The sequence below is a fragment of the Hermetia illucens genome, chromosome 3, assembly GCF_905115235.1.
Source record: "Hermetia illucens chromosome 3, iHerIll2.2.curated.20191125, whole genome shotgun sequence".
NCBI classification, from domain to species: domain Eukaryota; kingdom Metazoa; phylum Arthropoda; class Insecta; order Diptera; family Stratiomyidae; genus Hermetia; species Hermetia illucens.
Window position 1 is genome coordinate 178,897,975 of NC_051851.1, and position 22,171 is coordinate 178,920,145.

The 22,171-nt window shown below is 43.6% G+C and overlaps 1 protein-coding gene across 15 annotated transcripts in view; it reads right to left on the minus strand.

The window, feature by feature from the left end:
* The window catches only part of LOC119652655 (tyrosine-protein phosphatase Lar), a 994,202-nt gene that overhangs the window by 164,720 nt on the left and 807,311 nt on the right, over positions 1 to 22,171 (minus strand). For all 15 annotated transcript variants that reach the window (XM_038056909.1, XM_038056910.1, XM_038056920.1 and 12 more), the window contains one exon: positions 4,837 to 5,016. In XM_038056909.1, the coding sequence (XP_037912837.1) occupies positions 4,837 to 5,016 (180 nt within the window). The remainder of the gene's footprint in view (positions 1 to 4,836; positions 5,017 to 22,171) is intronic.

Sequence of the window (22,171 nt, forward strand, 5' to 3'; positions counted from 1 at the left end):
GATGAGAATGGTCAGTGGGTCAATTGAACTACAGATTAATTCCGTGCATAAAAGTCTATATAGAGAGAAGACACCGAAATCCGAACTACAATCTGCGGCCCGCCATGTGCCGCAGAGGTAGGTACAAGTATCTGCATAGGTTTAAACTGAACACCTAACTTTCCCAACTATACCCTAGAGGATCCGAAACATGTCTTCTTCTATTGTTGAAGAGAAAGGAGAAGACATTGGAAACGAAGGTAACTCCGGAGACTGTTCCGTGCAGGACAAATTGAAATGCAGTTTATCACAACACATTTACCTGCTCTTTTGAAGATTTCCACCTACGGAAAAATAGGGCGGAAGAGTTGCAAGAATTTAAGTCAAGCAAAGCTTCAGCGAGAAAACTGTTCATATCCTGCTGAGGTAACTATAACCAATGACCGCTATTTGGGAAAGGAGAGAGGCTTTTTGTTTTGTTAAGTGATTACGTATGAGACAGTTCGCAGCTGTGATGACGACCTTTCAAAAAATAGTTCACAAAAATATTTATATTGTCCATCTTGTAAGTAAGTTCCAAAAAACCGAGCGAAACCAAGCATGTGACAGTAAAAAAATAGGAAAATGTTTCATCCGGGTCTCTAGAAACATCCCTGGTGTAAATTATACAGGCATAAACCTTTCAACTTATCAAAAGGTGTTGTGAATGTAGCTTTCAAAAGACCTTATTCATTGAATATCGTGTAATGACTGATATATTTGGCGATGGTCTAAAATCGGCCTGAGTGGCCGGAATCGACCTAGATGGGAGACTTATCCCGAAAACCTAAAAAATTGACAAAATTAACCGAGAAGGTCCGTCCGAAAATACTGAAGCTTCACAAAAGTATCCCGTCGACATGCGGTTACCTAACTCTGTGTTAGCCACAATCGGGGAGTGGGGGATCCTATTCAACACGCCCTCAATCGAAGAAGCACAGAAGCTGGCCTGTTTGCCATTCTAAACCGGCAGATAAATTTAAACTGTCTCCCTGTAAGTTGTTTGCTGCTAATAATGCGCCAATAAAAAAGTTTGAACATAAACGCCAAGCGGTATCTCTTGGATTGTGACGTTTTTTTGGAATTTTCGTTTTGCAAAAATAGCTCAATCTACTATTGGAGCTGACTTAGTAAATTATTTTGAAATTATGGTGGACATTTAGAATAAACGCCTGAGGGATCCGGTTACCCAGTTATCAATGGTCGGCTGAATCAGCTCAATCGTGATAGACGCCGATCTCTTGGATAATTCGCGACTCATTGTACCATAACTTGCTCGATCAATGTGCCGCCCGCCCTAACAAACCTATCAATATCCAGAAACTAAACATGATGTAACTTATCATATTACTACCATTGGACCCCCTGTTGCAGACCGTCCTCATAGAGTTAACCCTGAAAGGCTGAAGACCGCTAGAGCAGAATTTAACTATCTGTTGCGAAAAGGTATCTGTCGCCCATCTGAAAATCCGTGGGACAGCTCTTTGCACTTAGTTCCCAAAAACCAGCAAGGATCGTGGCGCCCTTGCTGTGAATATGGCAGACTCAATGCCGTGACTAAGCCAGATCGCCCTACATGCTAGACTTCTTGGCAAACTTCGCTGGAAAGGTCATATTTTCGAAAATTGACCTACTTTAGGCATTCTATCAGATTCCCGTCGGTGCAGAGGATATACCCAAAATCGCCGTTACCACCGTTCGGCTTATTCGAATTTACGCTAATGACGTTCGGCTTGCGCAATGCTGCCCAACCTTTTCAGCGTTTCATGGATGAAGTCTTCAGGGGTCTCGAGTATTGTTCGTGGACGACATTTTTAACACCTTCAAACTGTTTTCAAGCGGCTCAATAGGTACGAAATTGTGGTCAACACAATTCTAGAAAGGCCGATAGAACATCTATTCTTTGGACACCAGAAGCCGAAGACGCATTCGAGAGATGTAGAAATAGCTTAGCTAAAGCTATGTTGCTAGTTCACTACCAGCCAGATCAACCAAAGGCCCTATTCACCGACGCATCTAATGTAGCAGTGGGTGCAGTGTTAGAGCAATTGCAGAGCGACGAGTGATGGTTGCCGATTTAGAGAGGCAACTGCAGCCTACTGAACAAAAGTACAACGTATACGATCGTGAGTTACAAGCAATATACAGTAATGTTCGACATTTCAAACATCTCAGTTTGCGATTAGAATTGACCAAAATCCTTTGCGCAAAGACCGGACAACGCCCTGATGGCTCAGGTACCTGAATTTTATCTCCCAGTTTTCGATGGCTACACGCTACGTGAGAGGTGGTAGGCACACAAACAACGAGTTTCAATCCCTTCGGTAAGTACACTTTGACATCGTTGGACCTCTAATGCCTTCGCGTGGTTATCGTTATTGCTTAACGGTTGTGGACAGATTTTCACGCTGGCCGGAGGCAGTCCCTTTAAACCACTTCATCTATTTTAGTTTTAGAATTTCTAAACTAAAAATTACATAGAGTGCCACTCCAGCAACTGACCCGAACCCCACCCTGGCTCAGCTGTCCAGGATCCCGCTAATTTTTCGGCACAACAATAAACCCAGAATTCATTATCAGCTCGGATAGCAACAAAAGCTACTTCGAATTTTTCGAACGCCTTTGCCCAACTACAAAAATCCCCGCAATACTCCAGAATTTACAGTTGGAATGTTGAAATGCATTTTATAATACGCAGGGCGATCAGGTTCATGTGAAAACAACAACAAAAAGTTAATGATCATTTTTAAAATATTGTATTTGAAAAATTTTTGTTATTATCAGAAATATTTAAATTAAAAAACGATCATTTGTAAATTAACATTCAAAAATAAGTGAATGTGGGTAATGGAGGTGTTGAAGAAGGGAAAAATACGCTATATTAGTAAAAGAATTTTCTTTTCAGCTGGTCACAGAATAAAAGAAACGAATCGAATCTATAGAATTTTCCGTACTTAGGGAATAATTTCCATTTGGTGGAGCGGATTTCTGTGAGTAATCCTGCCTCATAATCGGTGAATGAAGATCACTCTGGTGGAAAGAACTACTTACAAAAAGGACCAGTTTTCTGGTTTTTAGCGTATAACACTATATGCTCTGCTACATATTAATCACAAGATACTAAATAATGTCCCATTGTGGATGCTAGCTATTCTGTACCCTATAACAGTGTACTTTCACAGGTAATGTCTGCTTGTCCTTTTATATTTTTTCAAAAACAAAAACAAAAATGTTTTCGCGTTCGTAAAGGCATCACAAATCAATTCTGACATTACAAGGTACATAGCAAATGGAAATTGAAAAATATTTTAATTGGACACATTTTCCCTATGCAGAAAAATGTTTCCTCACATTTACTCTGAATACCTGATATTTTCATGTTTCCCCACGAATCATCCAAGGCTATATAGTATTGAAAGTTGTGAAAAGTGTTCGTAATATGTAAAGGAAAATTATTGAATGAATGCTAAAATGCAGCATTCAAAATGGCAGCTTTTCATTATTTTTTTTCCTGAATTTTTAGATAAAAATGCGCGACGGTATTTTGAATTGGAAACGTTTCACATCAACAATTCTGTAATTTTTCAAAACAACTAGAATAGTACGAGTCCCCTGTGTTGGAAACATTCATTTTCAATTTACAATCAGCGAATCGTTAGGTTGGTTTAATTCAAGCAAATCAGGACGAATCCATCACTATTGATCAAATGAAAAATGCAGATGTGAGTGATTGCCAATTTATATTGATAAGCTTTTGCATGCGACCCTGCACTCGCAATGTCGATTTCTCCATTCCTTAATATCTGGGAAACAAATCTCTGTCAAAGCCGAAGTCAACAGATCAAATGTTCCACATATTTGTCCTAGGAGAAGGTGGCATTATAAATGAATCTGGCCTAGATTTCCACTTGTAACTTGCAACCAGATACACCTTTTCATCTTTTATTGAAAGAATTAAACCACCAGCAAACATTATAAATCTCCTACTTAACTCCTGTTGCCTATCAACGCTATTTCAATGGGAAGAACGAGAGGCTTTTAGTCGGAAAGTTTTCTGTAGATTTCTTTTTATCTTTTCAAACTTTTCAGTCACATTTCATGTTGATCCCAGCGTGATGTCATATAACTTGAGTACATTTTATCCATAGAAAACGGTCCTTTCATATGAAACTGGCGTCCACTTATTTTCCTTTACAACGTTCCTTGGGTCTTCTGCAAGCTCCCCATCTCCTTGAGTCCTCCAATGAGAATTTCTACCTTGACTAACTCTAAGGCTTCTTGGTTTCCTCTGGTTTTACACAAGCATACAGTTATCTCCTTCTTGTGCTGGTTTTTGTGGAAGGATGAACTATGAAGTCTAAGTGAATAGAAAGGAGTGAAAGGAGTAGGAATAGCGTCCCTTTTTAGTTTATCCTTTTGCTCTTGTTCGGGGTGTTTGTTTCCGTCTTTCATAAGAAATGTAAAAAGTTTTTTGAGAAAGTACTCGCAATTCAATTATCACTCTTCATGAATTATTAATCGAGTCCTTGATACGGCAAAGGTCAACTTTAAGGCGTAACGTCCTTCGTTCAACATGTCCTTATAGGGGAGCGAGGACATGGGGAGTTGGATTTCTAGGACGACCGAAAGTCTGCGTCCCAAGTGGGATTAGAAACTTTAAACCGTGGAGGGATTCAAAAAGATTAGCTTCAAGCTTAGCCCCCGCTTAAAATATGAATAGGGAAAAATTCCTCCACACTCGGAGGAAGTGAAGTGATAAATTGTTATATGGAAAGGTGTGGATTAAGTATTCACATGTGGAGGGAACGATCTACTTACCATTAATCATCGAATAACGACTATCACTCATATCGACACGTGTCTGATTCTTTATCCAGTACATTATGGGTTCCGGATTACCAGCTGCTTTACACTGCATCACAGCCGTATGCCCAACCTCGATTACTTTCGTGAGTGGGCTTTGTGTAATCACTGGAAATCCGTGCGGGGTTTTATCTCCTGCAAGTAAATAAAAAGATACAAACGTTAGCACTATAGCAAAGTATTATAAATAAGATAATTTAAAAGTAACAGGTCAGAAACCAATAAGGATTGGGGGAGAAGAGTTTGCTTTTCAAGGTTTTGTTTGCAAAAGAAAACCTTATTAAAATCGGTTCAATGTTGTCTGTCTGTCTTTTTTTTTTAAGGAAGTGGAAATCTTTAAAAGACACTGGTCTGAACACACCAACGTATGGGATTTTAAGCCACTAAAACCACTCCCGACTCCCTCTCTGCCCCGCGGAACCACCATAAGGTATTACATCACGGGGCAGAGTCAGCTCATTCTAGCTTAGTCACCTTTTTTCTATACGCGACGCACGTGACAGCGCTTTCCTCCTCTCTTCTGCCTTTCGCAGTTTATTTTGGATAGATGCAATCATGGAGTTGACCGCATCCCAATTTTCTTGATGTGCTACCATTTTCGACACTAGATTTTTTGCTACCAACACCTCTCCTAGAGTTTCCTCTAAATTCCTCCTTTCTTCCACAAATCTAGGACAGTGGAAGAATATATGCTTTAGGTCCTCTGGGACTCCATCGCAATTTGGACAGTCGGGTGAGGTGTTCAATTTAAACCTGTGCAGGTATTGGCGATAACCTCAATGCCCCGTGAGAAACTGGATGAGATTATAATTAATCTCAGCGTGTCGTCTCTCCAACTACTCCTTGATGGCAGGAATGAGCCTGTGAGTCCAACGACCCTTTTCCTGAGCATTCCCACCGCTCTTGCCATCTATTTATGGATCTCTCCCTTTCAGTCTTCTTCGTACGCGATGAGGAAGAGGTTGGCTTCGCATTGTATATGTTCGCCATCTCATCTGTCAAGATGTCAATCGGCATCATTCCAAAGATGACGAATGCTGCATCATCTGAGACAGTCCTGAAGGCAGAGCATACCCTTAGGGCTGTCCTCCTGTAGACTGAACTCAGTTTGGTAGCATTCCCTCACATCCGCAACGCCTCCCTCCAAACTGGGTTTGCATAGAGCATGATCGAGGTCACCACTCTGACTATAAGCAACCTAGAGGTATGCCGTGACCTTCTCACGTTCGGCATTATCCTTGCCAGGGCCATACTTGCAATTGATGATTTGTCGTAAACATACCGCACATGTTGCTTATAGCTAAGCTTCCTGTCTATCACCACCCCCAAGAATTTGATGGTCAGCTTGGAAGTGATGATATGATTCCCGATCCTAATACAGGCGTAATTTCTCTTCCGGCATTTAGTGATGAGGACCACTTCCGTTTTTTCCTCCGTAAGTGTCAAACCAGAGCTCTTTAGCCAGCTTTTAACAGCACCAATTGCCTCGCTTGAGTATAACTCAGCATCTTCGAGATGCTTTGCGACAACAACCAGTGCTATGTCGTCATCGTAACCCACCACTGTGGCTTCCCCCGGAAGGGGAAGATTAAGTACATCGTTGTACATGATGTTCCACAGCAGTGGGCCCAATACGGAGCCCTGCGAGACACCCGCGGAAGCAATGTACTCCTGGGATCCGTCATCGGTGTCGTACCAGAGCCTCCTTTCAGTTAAATAACTATCGACGCTAGCAGCGAGATAGGCGGGAATACCAACCTTCGCTAAAGATTTCCGTATTAGATTTCAATTGGCCGAATTGAATGCATTTTGCACATCCAGGGTTACTACCACGCAATATTTGCTGGTACTACCCTTTCCGTGAATTGCATCTTCGGCCAAGCCAGTAACCAATTTGATGGCATCAATGCCGATCTGAAAGGCCGCTTTAGCCCTCAAAACCCGGGAGTCACCTATTATAGATTACCCGCTCTAGCATTTTCCCCACCGTGTCCAGGAGACATATGGGTCGGTATGAGGATGGTTCACATGGAGGTTTGCCAGGCTTAGGTAAAAGTACCAACTTCTGCCGCTTCCATGCCGCTGGAAATATCCCCTCGGACATGCACGCTTCGAACAACTCAGCCAACATGTCCGGTCTAGATTCCACGGCAAGAAGAAGGGCCTTATTTGGTACTCCATCCAGGCCCGGCGCTTTATTGTCTCCTATTCTACCGCAGATATCCAACAGCTCGTCTCTGGTGACTGGAGGAATTGCCGTCACATTCAGAGGTGGTTGGAATGTGTCAATGCTCTCCTCGTGCCGGGGGAATAACCCATGAATTTTAGCAAGAGGGTGGGACACGTGATCTCCGGAGACGAACGGCCTCTGAATCGTCCTGTCACGATTCTATAAGCACTCCCCCACGGGTTTACGTCCGCTTCTGAGCAGAGTTCCTTAAAGCATTTCCTCTTGCTTCGCTGGGTGGCGAGTTTGAGGTTTTTGCGGGCTGCCTTATAGGCGCACTCTTGTTGCCCTTGATCGACTCTACCTACCGCCCTCTGAGCCGCTCTTCTGGCTCGGTGGCAGGCTGATGGAAGGCCGGTCAGTTCATCATTCCACCAGTAGTTTGGCCTTCTACTGGCGAATGAGCACCTTCTAGGCATGGACGCGTCACATGCTTTGGCGATGCTTTAGAGGCCCCTGCTTTATCAGGTTGATCTAAGCACACCTCTGTGAAGGTCTGCTCATCCAAAGATTTTGCAGACCAGCCTGAAGTCTTTTTCGGTTTCGGACATGATACCTCTTTATCCTGTGGCTCGACGCATGTCTCAAATCAGATTGCCTAATGATCGCTGTGGATGTAGCGTTCGCTGACGCACCAGGACATACCACGTGCCAGCGCAGGACTGATAAAAGTCAGTTCTACAACTGAACCTGACCCCCCTTTCCAAAAGGTGTTTAGCATCCTCGTTAGCCAAAACTATGTCCATCTGCGCAGAAGCTTCTAATATACTACGCCCCCTAGCATTTGATTCTCTAATACCCCACTAAAGGGCCCAAGCATTGAAATCACCAGCAATCACCTTTGGACTTCGTCCCCTCGCGTCGAGAACAAGATTATCAAGCATTTGCTCGAATTCAGACAGTGTCAAATTTGGTGGGGCGTAGCAGCTGTATATATATACACCACCTATTTTCGCCCACACAAAACCACTGGCTGCCTGACTTGCAGTACATTGTATGGCCTATCGACCGCAAGCCCATATCGCCGCTCCACCAGTCGAATCTGTGACCCATATGCCACCGTGACGGTGTCTATACGGTTCACTTATGATGACAATTTCCATCTCAGATTCGAATGTGGTCTGCTCAAGTAAATCCTGAGGGACCCTGCAATGATTCAGGTTTATTTGAATACACCTCATTTTCTCATTGCAGTGAGCGCCTTGCTAAATTCCGGACATTTACCACATCCGGAAATATGCCGGTTACCCTGTCCCTCTTTGACTTCGCACAATAGGCATTTGGGGTCCTTATTGCACTCTCTGGCAATATGGCCTTTCTCTCCACACCTTCGGCATCGCTCATATCGATCAATGCTGCTGGCGCATGCCTTCGCGAAGCGCCCAAACATGAGGCATTTAAAGCACCTCCTTAGTAAAGTTTGTTCTCACAAACGGCGGACAACCCATCCAATCCGAGTTTTTCCGGCAACTAACAGCATTTGCGCTGCCTCCGCTGGTACTCGTATTGTGGCCGTTTGAGTACCACCATAGGCTTTTCGTAAGTTCACAACAGACTCCTCGGTAAGTTCTTTCAACTTGAATTGCTCTTTCAGAGCAGTACAAATTTCTCTTTTCGATGGCACTTCATCGAGATCCTTCCATTGTACATAAATCTCATGCTTTTGGGCACGCACTGCGGCATTTTCCAGAAGTGAGTTTTTCACTTCAGTGCGAAAGTCGTCAGTTTTGCCTACGCTGGATCGTTTCAGCTCCCCTTTCTGGGTTCTTCGGATTCTGTTTACATTTCCGGTCAGATCTTTTAGGTTGGGATCAGCTTTGATTTTTTTGAGTATCTCCGCGTGTGACAGATTGCCCTTACTGGAGATAACAATCGCATCTGGACGAGTTTGCACCTTTGATTTTCGTTTCGCTTTTTTGTTGGTAACTTTAGTCCATCCATCGTTTTCGTGCGTCTTGGGCTTCGCAACGCTGGTCGAGTTTCCTATATTCGCTGCCCGCCTACCTCCTTCTGAGCTGTTGATGCTAGTTTTCAGAATGTCATGTCCGCCTTTTTTTCTTTTCGGCGCCTGCTGATCATATAGACGATCCCCCTCTTTTTCACCTACTCGTTTATTTCGCCGTGATTCGATGGTAGTACGGTTAGGTGTCACTTGGGTCGCTTGTAACACTGTTAGCAAAGCGGGATTCGGCGTATCTTTATTATTCGTTTCCTCCATCTGCGATCTATTATAGAGAACCCTAATAGCCCTAACCATATTCTTTATCGCTTGGTGCACGTTGTGCTTGTCCTTGATAAACTCGGACAGCTCAACTATTTTTGCCCCAAGCTAGGTAAAGGGTGATTCCTCCGGATTGGGACTCTGCTCCTTATAAGCCTCGGCAGGGTTACTCATTTTATACGCTCCTTCACTTTTGGCGTTTATTGACCTTTCCTGTACTTTATCCTTTATCGTCTTTGGCAATGATGGAGATCTCAAAGTTGACGAGCTTCTTTTGAATGGATCGCTTCCTTGTTCCTGGAGCACCACCTGCTGTCGGGCATCTTGAACATATGCGGTGGGTGTTGTCATGGTTTTTGTCGTCCAACGATCTGCCTTCAGTTCTCCTTTGTTTGGTCTTGTCACTGGTGTCTTCGGTAAGGTAGTACTTCGCTTGAACACCTCCTTCTACAGATCCAAATCACTTGTAACATTATATGCCAAGGCGGCCAAGTTGTCTACCATCGCGGCACTGCGGTCGAGGGATATCGACGACCGCTTACTCACTGCCAAAAGCCGCCGGTACTGGGGTCCCGAGCCCCTGCACTGTATCCGTCTGTCTGTCTGTCCGTCACACGCATTTTTTTCCGAGACGATTATAGCAATTGACACCAAATTTGGTAGAAAGGTGGGAACTATGAACGCTCACGCATGCAGTGAGTTACATCCTTTTACGTGGAATTTAAGGGGGGTCTCCATACATGTAAAAGGGGGGTGTAAATTTTCTTTTCATCAAATATAGTCATGTAGGGTATCAAATTGAAGGTCTCGGTTAGTACTTTTCGAAGCCGGTGTTAGTTTTGACATTTGTTAGAAAGGTGGGGAGTGCGGGGGGTTAAAAGTGATCATTTTTTTAAGGGGGCCATTCTCAGAAACTACCAAATCGAAAAATCAGGAGGCTGCCACTATATGGTGTCTGGGCTCCAAAATACCTTCCATACCGATATCCCCCCCCCTCTGAAATTCATCGTAGCACCACGAAATTTGTAGGTGTAGGCTATAAACTATGAATGTCAATATCACCCGAAAGTGGATACCCGACTTGTTTATTGACACCAAATGCAAATATGATAATTGTATTACGACATAATATCGACTCCGATCCATCACCCCCGTGGCATGAATTCCATTTTTATTCACTGTCCCGTCATTAAACTGCCCCTGGAATAATATAAAAATCATCTCAGCTCAACCCGAAGAGGACCACCGTCATCTTCGTCATTCCCATCATTCCGAACAAACTCAATCGAAATTTATTTTCCCTTGCAAATAAAATTTTTAAAGCAAGACGATGATTACAACCATCTGAAAAATGATGATGCTGATAACACAAAAAATACAATCCCCGGATTAAATAAAATAATGACCGGAATCTGAATTGAACCCGCAGCAGAACGAGTGGATAAGCAGCAATTTAGTCATAATAAAAAAAATTTGCCATCGTCATGATTTCGAAATTTCAATCATTTTTCATTCGCCGAAAAATGTTATTTTTCCGGTTTCAGGGAGTTATTCCTTTTTTTCATATTCTCCGTCGGTCGCCCTGCAACACAAAAGTGCTTTTATCATGGAAAAAGGAGGAAAGGAATTTTACAATATTTTAAATGCTTTCTAATAAAAACAGTAAACAAGGGAAAGCAAAGTGAAAGCCAAGAGCTGGGCCGGGGACAGGCCAAGTAAATAAAAGGGTTTAAGGACTCGTTTCTCATCTTTTTTATGATCTCTTGTGTATTATTAAATATTAAACGAAAAATACTCGTATAATGAGATTTTTATGATGGGATTTCATTTTTTATTGCACGAAATCTCAACAATGTAGGAGCCGAACTCCCGCAATTCACCTGAAGTAAGTGCCTTGTTGTGGATAAGATAAAATCATTCTTAAATATTCATAAGAGGCCGCAATGTTTTGATTCCATCGAAGAAATTGCCGGGATTTCAGGTTATTCTATTACATTAAGGATTCGCCAGTAGGCGGAGTAGCGCCACCTGCTTGGATTCCCATTGGGGATGAGGATCCCAAAACAGAACTGTCTTAATGTGAAATGGTGTGATTTCATGAGTCCGATCGAGTGAAAGTATAATAGGTCCTTTGTGGCCTTTGTCCGCATTGAAGGCTCTAATTATGCATATTCAACGGACTTCTAAGGATTTCCGGTAATGTATTATAGAAGGAGGCGCCGCCTATTCCAACAGTTTCTCATTAGGTGAAGAGCGCCACGTGTGAATATCGTTCATTGTTTATTTATTGCAGGCGCCCCACTAAACGTCCAACCACTCCAGCGAAACTTGAGTAATTACTTCCATTCATTCTTTAACAATTAGACTGTTATGGGAGGACATAATCTCCTTTTCGTATTCGCTTCCAAGTGTCAATGACAATTTTATGCTCTATCAAATCACTACTACCATAAGATTGAAGCCAGTAAATCCTGTTGTGAAACCTGTTAAGGACATTCGCAACGAAATTGCTCGTTCTTTCACTTCATTCCGCTTTCCGCTAAATTTATTACCATTAAGAAGTACTTTAGGCAAAAACCAAATGTCTCTCTTAAATCTAGAGAGTGTCTGCCACGGTTTATATCCTCGTAACACGAAATAGCTTCCCATCGTTCCCTGCTAGCGAATTATACACGAGACAGCTGGCAATACTATTTGTTTACCGCATACACATTTGATATTCGTGAAAAATCACATTGCCGTTCACTTACACCTACACACAATACGTTCATATCCTTAAAACGATCCCTTTTAGCAGGATAACTTTATAATCCACTCTTTTGCTGCTGCCGCTTTTATCACTCTTCTGAAAGCCATTACTTTCTTATGTGTATGTCTCTTTGTGGTGTTGATTTTGTCATAGCTGTTGCCTCTGTTGCTATCCTTTTACCATGTCCTGAATAATCTATTTGTATTTAACAGGATAAGAGAAAAATGGAAAGCCGTAAGGATAAAATAGCGAAAAATTACTGTTGATGGACTTGTACAGGCTTTGATGTGATCGCAATTGGATGAGAGGGCGACAAGTTTGATATGATCTGAATTGATGGAAATGAGTGGAAGAAGGATGTTTTCCTTCATCAAATTGAATTGCGGATTTACATCGCATTTTGCTGGATCTGTTCCATATGTTGATGGCTGGAAGTAGAGCCTATAACCTTGGTTGGCATTATCAAGCGAGCAGAACGTTTTCGGAGTAAGAACACACAGCCTCGACCTTAGATGGGAAGGAACAAGGGTTTACTATTCCAGCTATGGGAGCTAAGCACTTCTCCTTTATCTTTGCTACGCAATGTTCAATAATTCCGAACACTGTTTTCCATGGTGTTATTTGCTTCTCTCCCTAACCAAAGAAAATGGATGAATATACCCGTCTTTTCGGGGCTTCTGTCATTAACAGATTTTCCAGACGTTTCCTCAGAAAAAACCAGAAGCACACAAACAGGATAACAATAAGTAAGACTAGAAATTAGACTCACTAGAGGAACAATTCGTTTAACGGCACGAGCATAAAGATTCCAAAAAAATGCGCCCTCTTCGTCCTTCACAAAGCACCCTCCAGAGCACCAAGCCTGTGTTGAAAATTCAGCATCGTTTGATTCGCAATTTGTGAACGGTTGGATTCAGGCGCATGTTTTGTCCAATTTGTAGTATACGGATCAAGTTAGCCGCGTCCTAGTCGTTTTCTGCTCCACCCCGAGCCCTAAGTATGACATCTGCTTATATTAGGTTGTTGCAAATGAAATGTCGGATTTTTCAATGAAGTGAAGTTAGTTATGATTTTAATGTTTAAAACTGTCGCAAGGTGACTCTGGTGGTATGGGATAATTGAGTATAAATAGTCGTTCGTTCGATCAAGGAGTCATTTCAGTTTCAATCGTCATTGAAGTTCCAAGTAAAACTCAAAGAAAAAAGCATGGAAGGGAGTCAAAAACGTCTACTTTTTCTATATGAATTTAAACTTGGTCACAACGCAGCGGAGGCAACCAGAAACATTTGCAGAGCATTTGGAGCTGACGCAGCAAGCGAACGAACGACACAGCGGTGGTTCGAAAAATTCCGATCAGGCGACATGACCCTCCAAAGTGAACCTCGTTGACACCCAGGACCATCGATCGACAACGACGAGTTGCGTTTGATAGTGGAATCTGATCCCCGATCATCGATTCGTGACATTGCAGAGAACATAGGCGTACACTATTCGACAGTATCTCGGCACTTACAACAGCTTGGAAAGGTGAAGAAGCTTGATAAGTGGGTTCCGCATGAACTCAACGAGCAAAACATGGCGCTGCGAATGGAAATATCCAGTTCTCTACTCAACCGCAACAGGAACAATCCCTCTTTGCGCAGAATAGTGACATGCGATGAAAAGTGGATATTGTACGACAACCGTCGCAGATCAGCGCAATGGCTAGATGCCGATTAGCCTCCACAACACATGCCAAAACCGAGCCTTCACCCGAAGAAGGTAATGGTAACTGTTTGGTGGTCTGCATCTGGAATTATTCATTATTCGTTTTTGGAGCGTGGTGAAACAATTAATGCAGAGAAATATTGTGCCCAACTTGATGAAATGCACGAGAAATTACGTGTTCAGCGGCCTAGATTGGTCAACAGAGATGGAGTGATACTGCTCCATGATAACGCCCGACCTCATGTTTCCAGAATGACGGTCCAAAAATTAAATGAATTACGATATGAGACTCTTCCTCATCCACCATATTCACCCGACCTCTCGCCAACCGACTACCACTTTTTTAAGCATTTGGATCACTTTTTGGCGGGGAAACAATTCAGCAATGAAGTAGCTGTCAAAAGTGCCTTTGAAGAATTTCTTAGCTCTAGAAACCCAGACTTTTACGAAACTGGAATAAATGCCCTTGTATCTCGTTGGGAGAAGTGCATTGAAGCTGCTGGTTCTTATTTTGACTAATAAAATTAATTTTCATAAAAGTTATAGTTTTTTGAAATTTTACTCAAATATCCAACATTTCATTTGCAACAACCTAATATAACAGTAGAGAGAGAGGAGCGGTGGCCTGAGCATGGGACAGCCTAAGCTCCATGCTGGTATGAAAATATTTGCATATTCAGATTTCATTGCGATATATCAAATTATGTGTCATCGCTGACAGAATTGTAAATCATTCAATGACTTGTCCATTGATGCAAATAAGGACTGCACTAAAATATCTAACCGATTTTATGGAAATCCTTGTCCTAGTTGAAAAAACCAAGGTTTTTTGAGTTCCAAGTCTTCGTGTGTGCATCGTGTCATCGATCGATCTATTCTGGCTCTTGACAAGAACATGGAAGTGTTGAGAAGAAGGCAGAAGTGACAGTGGGTAGGTGACACAGTAAAACAAAAAGGGCAAAATGGACTTTTTTACATTTGGGCCGTAGTATGCGCTAGTCGAATTATAAAAACTTAGAGTCATGTTCCTCCCAATGCTTCCACAGAAATACCCACGGTAATTGTAAATACGGCAAGCATATCCCCTTTCCAGCGAAGCGGTTCGGTATCCATAGTTAGTCTAACATCTGTGAGCATCAGAAGTTGATGGTAAGTCTGGAAATGGTGAGTTAGTGGCCAGTACGCTTGACCATATTAAGAAAATAGTATGTCACGGCCAAACTACTAGCAGACCATAATCTCGAAAACAAATGGTAGTGAAAACACGTAAAATATGAAGCAGCGCGGTTGTAATTGGGAAACTGGGACCATACCGGTTGTAGCTGCGAAGAATTTGGAGAGATTTGTCGGAGAAGCGAGGTCCCCCCCGTTTAGGCAAAATTTGTAGAAATGCCCTTAAGCTTGACCATATCACGGTCGATGCACGTTCTTTGGAAGGGCTTTTGGCTGCCCGATAGAAAATATAGAGGCTATCTTTACAGTCAAATCCTAATAAAGAAAAGAGGACCTATCATCGTATCGGTCGATCGCACCATGGATATGATAGGAAACCTACTAATGAGGGTCATTCATAGCACGCCTTTGAATTAGATATGATACAAAATAACAAGACGGCGATTTGGTTTTTGCCAAGATCATTTTGCTAAAATTAGCTTGTGAGGCGATGATCCGCAAGCAAATTGGGAACCGTAGTGACGTTGGAGATAAAAAATGCGTTTAATTCACTCCAATTGGAGTGTGGATTAAGAACTAATTGGCGAAGATGAATAATTCTTGTTATTCAACTAACCCTACCGCAAAATCACTTTTTGAAAGGGCGCTTTTGTTGGATACCAACAAGCACGCTGTTACTGCAGGAGTTCATAGGATTCGGTGTTGGGTTATTTCTCGTGGAACGTGAGATGTAGTGGTGTCCTCGTCTTTCCAATGTCGAATACTTCAACTGGTTGTCTCTGACGTTGAATGGGTAAAACACGTCAAAGGTATCTCCCGTCATCATTGTCGATTGTGAAATGCGTTTAAACACCCTCCACGACTTTCCGTGAAGTCTACTCCTCTCCTCCACTGTTCTTCTTCATTTTGCTCTTGGTCGACCCTGTCGTTGCTATCCTGAAATTGTTGTTATGGGCTCTATGTCACAGGATTAAACCTTTTGCTTCTCGAAAGGAAACTTGTTCTCAAATAGGCGGGCTGCGAATACCTTAGGCACCTTCGGTTTCCAAATTTGCTTTGGTGAACTTGCGACTGAGGTAAAGTCTTTTATCGAAAAATTGTCAGGACCAAGCATGGAATTTATTTTTAAGGCGAAAAACAAACAAATAAACATCACCGGTGCGGAATGCTTGCCTCTAGTCGGGGCAATGGCCGACGATCGTAGTACAGTGAGTGCCAGCCACTACATTGTGATGTCGGTTAACAAAGTCTCTCCCGATCATTCCTATGTTGCTTCTGATGCCCATAATCCTGCTCTTGAGTTCAAGGTACAACTGCCACGCCTAAACTCAACCTTCTCTAAGTTCAACTTTCATGAGGACAACTTTGAGGGTTTGAATTTATCTCTGGCGTCAATCAACTTGGCTCCCATTCTCTCTCCATTAACCCGCGGTCAAGCCCTCCTCTCCTTTTTTTACATTCTATCTGACCTCCTTCCTAGTTATGTTCCTTCCTCCTTCTAATCCCTGAACTCCTACCCTTTATAGTTTAAAACTGAAATCCATAAGAAACTTCGTCTGAAGCGAGCTGCGAGGAAAATGTTTTTATCCACCGGTAGCCGTGCACACTTTGACCATTTCAGCGTTCTGCAATCATCAGTTAAGTGGCTGAGAGTTAAGTCTAGGAAGGACTATCTGGACAGTGTTGAGATTTGACACAGATTGAATATTAGAAATTAAAAGGTTTTTGAGTTCTAGTAGTAAGTTAAGGTATTGTCACGTCAGCTTTATGAAGAATAAAGCCGTCTTGAAAGAATATTTTCTCCTAACTTGGCACAACAAGCGATGAGTTTGAGCACGATCTGTAAACCAATCTGCAGTATCTGCCGAAAAAGGACAATGCATCAATTCACCTTTTTTTTTTGTGCGTACACGGAGGTGGAAAATCTTAGAAAGACACGTCCGCCGCAGCGGGCGCGTGTGGGATTCACACCCACTAAAAACCACTCCCGGTCTCTCCAGCCCCAACCCCGCGGGACCACCATTGAGGTATTACTTCGCGGGGTAGGTTTGCTCTTAGGCACTCATCCTTCTCCTATTTGCAGCTTTCCTCCTTCTTTGTTCCTTCAGCAACTCCTCCTGGATTTGGATGATTGCGGAGCCAACCGCAAGCCACTTCTCCTCGGACTCCAGCATCTCAGTAACCAAGCTCTCCGGGGTCCCGCTCCTGTCCAGCACCTGGTTTAAGCTCCTTCTCTCCATCGCAAATCGTGGGCAGTGAAACATCACATGCTCTGGATCCTCCGGTATGCCATCGCATCTGGGACAGTTCGGAGAATTACCCAACCCAAAGCGGTGCAGATACTGCCTGTAGCAACCACCGTGTCCCGTGAGGAACTGGGTAATGTGGTAGTTGGTCTCCCCATGTTTTCGCTCAAGCCACACCCTAATGTTGGGAATGAGCCTGTGCGTCCACCGACCTTTCGTAGACTCATCCCATCTGCGTTGTCAGAGATCAAGCGACTCTGACCTTGCCGCATTTCTACGCTGTGCATGCCCCTCCATATGTCTTGCATTATACAGAACACTCATTTCTTTCGTCAGAATGTCAACCGGGATCATGCCTGCCACCACCAATACTGCCTTATCTGATGTGGTTCTAAAAGCACTGCAAACCCTCAAAGCCGGTAAACCGAGTTCACCTGCTTCCGTCTCTGAGAGTTTGCAAGCACCTCTGCCCACACAGGCGACGAGTAGAGCAGGATGGAGCGCACCACTCCGGCTAGCACCAACCTCCGGCAATGTTTCGGTCCACCAATATTTGGCAACATTTTTGCAAGTGCCCTGGTGGCACTGACTGCCTTTTGGCATGCATACTCTAGGTGTTCCCTAAAACTCAATTTGGTGTCAATTATTACCCCCAGGTATTTGATAGCCGGCTTGGATACGGCCGTATGTCCACCGACCTCCACTTTCACAGTGTTATTTTTCCTGCGTGTCGTTATTAAGACCGCTTGTGTTTTCGCGTCCGCCAAGGTCAGCCTGCCCTTTTCTAGCCAGGACTTTACCGCTCTCGCTGTTTCCGTTGCGTAAACCTCCACATCTTCTGGGTGTTTTGCTGCAACAACCATATCTAGGTCATCAGCAAAGCCGACAATCGTGGTCCCCTCTGAGACGGGAAGAGCAAGCACCCCATCATACATGATATTCCACAACAGGGGACCAAGTACCGATCCCTGTGGTACCCCGGCTGTGACAATGTACTCTTTGGGGCCCTCATCCGCCCCGTACCAGAGAGTCTGAGAGGAAGTTTTCCACCAAATTCCCTAAGTATCCGGGGACACCTATGTCAGCCAATGCCCCTTTAATTCTATTCCAGTTGGCCGAGTTGAATGCGTTTTTGACATCCAACGCCACCACGGCACAGCAGCCGCCAGAAATCAGTGCAGTGCACCAAACTGGCGTTCCGACAAACCATTGCTGGCTTCGACGATGGGCAGGAGTCTGTTGTAGATGACTCTCTCCATCATCTTCCCCATTGTATCCAACAGGCAGATAGGACGATACGACGCTGGGTTCCCAGGTGGCTTGCCAGGCTTCGGAAGCAACACCAACTTTTGCTTTTTCCACTGGGCAGGGAATATTCCTTCTTTTAGGCACGCCTCGAAGGTGTTGGTGAAAAGGTCGGGCCTAGTCTTCACTGCCAGTTTCAAAGCTCGGTTGGGGATGCCATCCAAACCTGGGGCCTTGTTGTTACCGAACCTACCACATATTTCCCGCAGCTCCTCCACAGTTACAGACGGTATTATGCCGTCATTTAGCTGGACAAAAATTTGCCTTCCCCTATTTTCGTGGTGAGGGAACAGAGTGGTAACAATCTGTTTCAGGAGGCGCGGACAGGTCACCTGGGGTGATTTCCGCAGCCTTTTCATCACCACTCTGTAAGCCTCGCCCCAAGGGTTTATGTCGGCATGGTCACACAACTGTTTGAAGCAGTTCTTTTTGCTCCTCCGAATGGCTTCCTTTAGGCGGCCATGTAATTGCTTGTGTGCCTACTCTCGACCGTCGCCTCCGGGTTTTCCCCTGAGCCTCTGGCAAAGCCTCCTTGCCCGAAAACATGCGGCTCGCAAACTTGCGATTTCGTTGTTCCACCAGTAGTTGGGTTGCCTACTGGGGAGCAAATCAAATCAATTCACCCTTGTGAGCGATTTTTCTACTAAAATCAATATGAATCTGCGTGCAAGCATCGTATCCTTCGGATATGGAACTTTATTATCTTTTGTTCTTTCAGAAGCCTCATGTCGTGGTCGTTTGGAGCCGAATTTTGCTGAGGTGACCCTGAGATTTGCTTATAAAAATATATGGAAACTTGGTTTGTTCAGGGGAAAAAGTGATGATGATAATGACGACTATTTTGAGGGAAACCACAATAAAAAATTTAGGAAATTTAACGATTGATTGATTTATGTTGTTTCTATTAACTCAGTCCCTGATATATTTTGTTAGAATGTGTATTCTCCAAGTGCGATGTAACCTACAAGACCATCGATTACGTGAATATTGTTACTCCATTCATTTTCAGTTTTAGTTTAGTTTCATGGAAGAACCGCAACTCCAAGCATTCCTATGGTACTATCCACAAAAAAGCGTCTTCAATGGCTTCCTACCTGCGGCGCCTTCCAAGGACAGAGTGACATTTAAGAAAACCTTAACAAGGTTTCTTCGTCTGAAATCTGCGGAGCCCCGGCAGCTGCATATGAAATGCAAACCCGTCTCGTCCCCACTCCAATTTTCTATATCGTAGTTTGATGTTGCCATGCCCATTTCTTAAAGAACAATGAAAATGACGTTTTCGAGGCCCGGGGTTCCTTCGCAAAGATTTTCACCTTCTGGCAGAAATCCAAATTTCTTCATTATATGGTGACGCGTATCCTTAAAAGTAGACCTGACAGTGGAAGGTCGGATGCCAAATGTTAACTATGGTCCCACCGTTGGCGAATCAGTCTGTCAGTTTTCTACCAGAGATATTCGAGTTCCTTGGAGCCCACATTAAGAATGTTTCTTTGTGTCGACTAAGTTTCAGCAGAAACCGGTGGCAACTCCACACCGACTTGCTAGATATGTTATCGTTGTTTACAGCTGATAATGCTGGCTTACTATCGAAATAGATTCGAATGGTGACTCCGTCATTTTTAGGGCCATACTTGCAGGCTCGATTTCACTGATCGGAAGTTCCATTAAGCGGAACAAAGACGGGAAGTTGACCGGGCTTGACAGCATCTCAATCATCATTCTCAAGAAATGTTCCACAACCATTAGTCCTTCCCTGTCTCACCCTCCTTAATCACTGTTTCCTGGACGCTCACTTCTCCGCGTGCTGGAAGTGTAATCAAATCACACTCGTCCCTAACAAGGACGAAAAACCCCTCTTTGTTGTTAGCTACAGGACTACCTCTATCCTTTAATCGTCAACCAAAATCCTCGAGCGGATCATAAAATCAATTCCTGATGAGCACTGGGTCTATGCAAGACTTTCAGCTTGCCAACCGAACAGAACAATTGAGCACGTCCTTCTTATCCTTAAAACCGATCTGCTGCTTAAAGTTATTAGCAAAATATTGAAAACAGGGAGAGCAGTCTGCCTCCTTAATGTAAGGAAAGCTCCCGAACCCGTATGGCAATATGGACTTGGCTCTAAATTGAAAAATTTTCTTGATTTCCACCTGTACCTCCGTAAGCTAGTATTTAGTTTTTTAGGTGGGTGACAATCCAAAGTGAAATTCGGCAACTGTGATCAACATCAGTTAATAATCGTGCTGGAATCAGAAAAGGTTCTGTCCTTTCCGCAACCCCTTTCTCGTTATGAACGGCGAATATTCTTAAGCCCTCTTCCTGCAACAGGATATTGTATGCGGTCAACCTTGCTTAAATTCGTATTTGAGCAGGCTTACTAAATGGAAACTTATCTTCAATCTCTAAACAGACCAGACAATCGTCTTTCGCGGGAATGGAATGAAGATGACTCCGAAAATTGGTTTGGATACCAAAAATCCGTCTCTTAACATCAATTCAACTCTTACTGTCATTTTTAAGCGAATTTTTTTGATCTAGGTTTATAGTTAACTCCAACTTGTCCAATTTTCATCACGTCGACATTGTAAGTCACATAACCGATGACTTAGGTCGTAACAACCCATCATCTGTTTCACTAGAACCACTCTGCTGAGTAGCTAGCAGTTAAGTAGACGTTTGGTCACTTTGGGATTCACCTTCTGATCGGATGTCTCTCCACGTCACGTGAAGAGGCTACACCCCCAAAAAAGATTGATTTTCGGCCATTTTACCGGCACATTTAGAAATGACGATGATGCATAGTATATGTCTTGACATGTCCTTTATGTTTCCGCCCAAGCGCCGGGTGTAGATGCTGTCTTGGCTAGATGCACAGTGCCTGCCACCCCCAAACCTGCAGAGGAGAGCTTCTTCCACAAAAAACAAATCCCAAAACTACTCATTCTCAACACCAATGATGACCATCTGTTCGCAAGGGAAGGTAGGGTATGCAACCCCCTATACAGGTTGCCACTCCCTTACCCAATATCTCCCACCACACAAACAAAAGTCCTAATCGATCTCCCTTCCCTAACGTTCCACCTTTCATCCCAAATTCACCAACCTGGGAGAAAGTGTTAGACGCATTATACGGTCACAAAAAGAAAAGCCTACATTGGAGCCCAAGAGATCCACGGTGTATCTGCGGACAAAATCTTTAGTCAAATCGGAAAGTCCGTAGGACAGAAAGCCGAAATCAGGGTTATCGGAGATCTCTATAGTCTGCAAGGATATAGATAGGGTCATCACAAAGGAAAAGGATGGTGATACCTTAGAAAAGGGATTCGGCCTAATTGGACTTCAATAGTCAACGGTAAAAATGCTACGGAAAGCTTACGATAAGGCACAAACCGTCATCATCAATCTACCAGTGAAGGCAGCACTGAAATTGTTAGCAGCAGGGAGAGTAAGAGGAGGAGAAAGGCTATGTGCCATCTTAGGAAGCAGGTGGCGTTGAAACGTTGCTTTAGATGCTTTGGCTTCAGTCACATCGCCAAGGCATGTACCAGTGCAGATGACAGGTCGAAGCAATCCGCCTTTGCATGCGCCAGTGGTATCAAGTTTATATGCGTCGTCAGTTGCTTTCCCTTTCACCTCCAAACTGCGGCACAATAGTTTGGGGG